General features: G+C 35.1%; 1 protein-coding gene across 1 annotated transcript; it reads left to right on the forward strand.

Moving 5' to 3' along the window:
* The first annotated feature begins 1,116 nt into the window (after positions 1–1,116).
* LOC136210597 (plasmodesmata-located protein 7) lies at positions 1,117–2,403 on the forward strand. Its single transcript, XM_066001935.1, has 3 exons — positions 1,117–1,916; positions 2,007–2,120; positions 2,179–2,403. The coding sequence occupies exons 1-3, from the start codon at positions 1,196–1,198 to the stop codon at positions 2,184–2,186; spliced, it is 843 nt and encodes a 280-aa protein (XP_065858007.1). The 5' UTR covers positions 1,117–1,195; the 3' UTR covers positions 2,187–2,403.
* Positions 2,404–3,288: the final 885 nt, after the last annotated feature.

Here is a 3,288-nt window from a genome sequence, read left to right on the forward strand (position 1 = left end):
TGTTAGGACTTGCAGCGAAGAAGATGAAATCGATTAGCAGAAGATGGAGGAGAAGAAGAATAGAAAATGGCGAAGAAGAAGAAGATAAGTCGATTAGCATAAGATGGAGGCGAAGAAGAACTGGGTAAATCGATGAGCAGAAGATGGGGAAGAATAGGAAACGAAAATGGCAAAGAATTCCGTTGATAATAAGGAGATGTTACCGTTGAAATGCATAGGATCCCAGGACTCATGCGCGTTTGGCGTTTGAGAACCAAACATTTGCCATGTCAGCGCCACGTTTGCGATGAGGGGGTAAATTGGGTGGCTTTTGGGGAGTTTAGGTGGTCAATAGGTTGTCCCTTAAGTTTAGGGGGTAAAATGAAAAAAAATGTCAAATACAGGGGGCTCCGTATGTATTAAGCCTTTCAACATCTTACAACTTGTTATTTGGTGAAAAATTCGGAATCAATCTCTTCATATTTTGGATGTTTAAGTTTTACTTATTTATGACCATATGCCAAATCAAAATTTGATTCTCGTTCTAAATCCTACATTTTTCTTGGGTACACTAAACAACACAAAGAATATAAATGTTTTGATCCAATTTCATTTAAATTAGATAAAAATAATAAATAATTAGATAAATTTTATAGTTTAATGAGGTCACAGTATATATAGGTCATGTTTGGTAAAGAGCGTTTTGGGATAAAAAGAGCGGTTTTGACCAATTTTAGAGGTTTGACCACTGAAACCGCTGATTGGAGTGTTTGGTGGAGAGAGGTTTGGGATGAAAACGCTAATTTAGAAAAAGCTCTTAAAATTAGCGTTTTGCAATATTAAAATTAATGGACTTCTTTAACCCTAATAGATAGACTCCATCTTCTCCTGCGCCAAAATTAATGCCTTTATTCGTCTTTTTGCACAAACCGCTATTATCAATCAGCTAATTTTTACCAAACAGCTAGTCAAATCAGCTAATGTAATCCAAACAGACCATAATCTTAGGGAAAAAGTGGATAGTGAAAAATCTTTGATCTAACCAGTTATCGCCAATGGGGCACAGGTTAAAAGGTTTAAAGAGTTGCTTTTATATATATTGATTTTGAAGAAATTTAGAAGGTTTAAAGTGTTATAATAAGCGAAGTTAAAGTCTTGAAGTGCAATATATATCTCCATCCCTTCTCTCTATCTCTATCTCTAAAATAGTGTGAAAATGGGAACAACAACAAGTTGTTATTTCCTGATAATATTGGCACTCCTCTTCTTCCCCATTGCTTCACCTTCCGCCACCAACTCCTTCGTCTACGGCGGCTGCAGTCAACAGAAATTCACACCCAACTCCCCATACGAGTCCAATATAAACTCGCTCCTGACTTCACTGGTGAACTCAGCCACGTACACCTCCTACAACAACTTCACAATCATGGCCTCCACGCCACAAGACGTCGTCTACGGCCTTTTCCAGTGCCGTGGAGATCTCTCAATGCCGGACTGTGCCACCTGCGTTGCCCGGGCGGTGAGTCAACTCGGTTCTCTGTGCTCTGAGACATGCGGAGGAGCAATTCAGCTTCAGGGATGCTTTGTCAAGTACGATAATACAACGTTTCTGGGTGTGGAGGATAAGAGTGTTGTCTTGAAGAAATGTGGGGCGTCGATTGGGTATGATACGGATGCTATGGGTGTGAGGGATGCAGTTTTATCGGGGCTGGGCCGAACAGGTGGGCCGTACCGTGCGGGTGGGTCTGGTGAGGTTCAGGGTTTGGCCCAATGTGTGGAAGATTTGAGCTTTGGTGAGTGTCAAGATTGTTTGTCGGAAGCCATTTCACGGCTGAAAAGTGACTGCGGCACGGCGGTTTTCGGGGATATGTTCTTGGTCAAGTGTTATGCTAGATATTCAACCGGTGGTGCTCATGTGTATACAAAGAATCATAGTGGTATGTGGATTGTTCTTGAAAAATACAAAAAAGAAAAAAAGAAAAAGGAATTTAGATAAAATAATAAAAGTGTAGAAATGTAATGTGCAGATAAATCAATAAACGAAGGGGAGAAGACATTTGCAATCATAATCGGATTATTGGCTGGAGTAGCATTAATCATTATATTCCTGGCTTTCATAAGGAAGATATTTGAAGGAAGTGGTAAGTAAGTTGTTTTAGTAATTCATATTATTGTTTGACTAATAATGAATACATACAGGTAAATAAAAGAAATTGGAATGTACCGAAAGGGGAAGGCTCCAAAAGCAAACATTTTTGTAAAAGATTCCAATCTCCTCTCCACTACCAAATATAATATTATTCTTTTATGTTTTGTATATTCCAGTACCTTTATACTTTATTACCCTAAGTAAACATGCTTCAACTTAACTTTCAAACTATTCTTCTTAATAAACCTTTAAATTAATTAGGAGGAAGCTCCTCATCATCACAACCATTTTTCTCTTTTTTATGTACTTTCAGTTTATTCAAAGTTCAATCGTTAGATACTTTTTTAAATTATTTCTTTTCCAATTCAAATATTTTGCAACATGAGATTGAAGTAGCATTATCTTTCTTGTTACATATATTTTGCAAACAACAACTTCTGATTTTCTCCTTATTCAATGAATGTACATGTCTTTGGATCTACATTGTACTGTATAAACTTTAGTAGACCGACCAAAATTGATTTTTTTTTTTTTAAGGATTGTCTGTGTATTGAAACTTTAAAATGCATAAGGCCTGGACAATTGGCATTATTAATTGCAATTTATTATGATTTTTAGTTATAAAATCCCTACTTACTAAATAACTCAAGCTCGCTCTTCTTTTCCAATTTCTGTCTCTTCTCTTTTCATTAATTTACATTTTAACTTTACTTTAAAACTAGTTTTTTTTTTCATGTGATATGTTGGAAAACAGATCTCGATAAAAATAACAAAAAGCTTGCTTCCACCACCAAAACTAAAATACTTTTTTTTTTCTTCCCTCAAAACCCTTTATGATTTGCAAAATTGCGATGGAAGCTATAGAATGACACGTTTAAGAGGGATATATATATATATACGCACTAGTTGTATTTCCCTACAATGCATGGATTATAAATTTTTTAACCAATTTTAGAAAATGATAAATAATTAGATAATTTTTTTAATTTAATTAGTTCATCGTGTTGCACAGTATATATAATTGTACATAAAAAGGTAATTTTATGTCTGTCTAATCTATGTTACATACGTTAAATTTATTTATCTTTTTAGAGCATTTCCAACATTAACTAGCTATTTGACTCTTTAAAATAATATAAAATATCAGATCATCAAAATTT

Source organism: Euphorbia lathyris, chromosome 1 (genome assembly GCF_963576675.1).
Source record: "Euphorbia lathyris chromosome 1, ddEupLath1.1, whole genome shotgun sequence".
NCBI classification, from domain to species: Eukaryota; Viridiplantae; Streptophyta; class Magnoliopsida; order Malpighiales; family Euphorbiaceae; genus Euphorbia; species Euphorbia lathyris.

Coding starts and splice junctions, on each gene's coding strand:
- LOC136210597 (XM_066001935.1), top strand. CDS start 1,196: ATGGGAACAACAACAAGTTGTTATTTCCTGATAATATTGGCACTCCTC. Junction 1,917..2,006: donor GTATACAAAGAATCATAGTG/GTATGTGGATTG, acceptor TGTAATGTGCAG/ATAAATCAATAAACGAAGGG.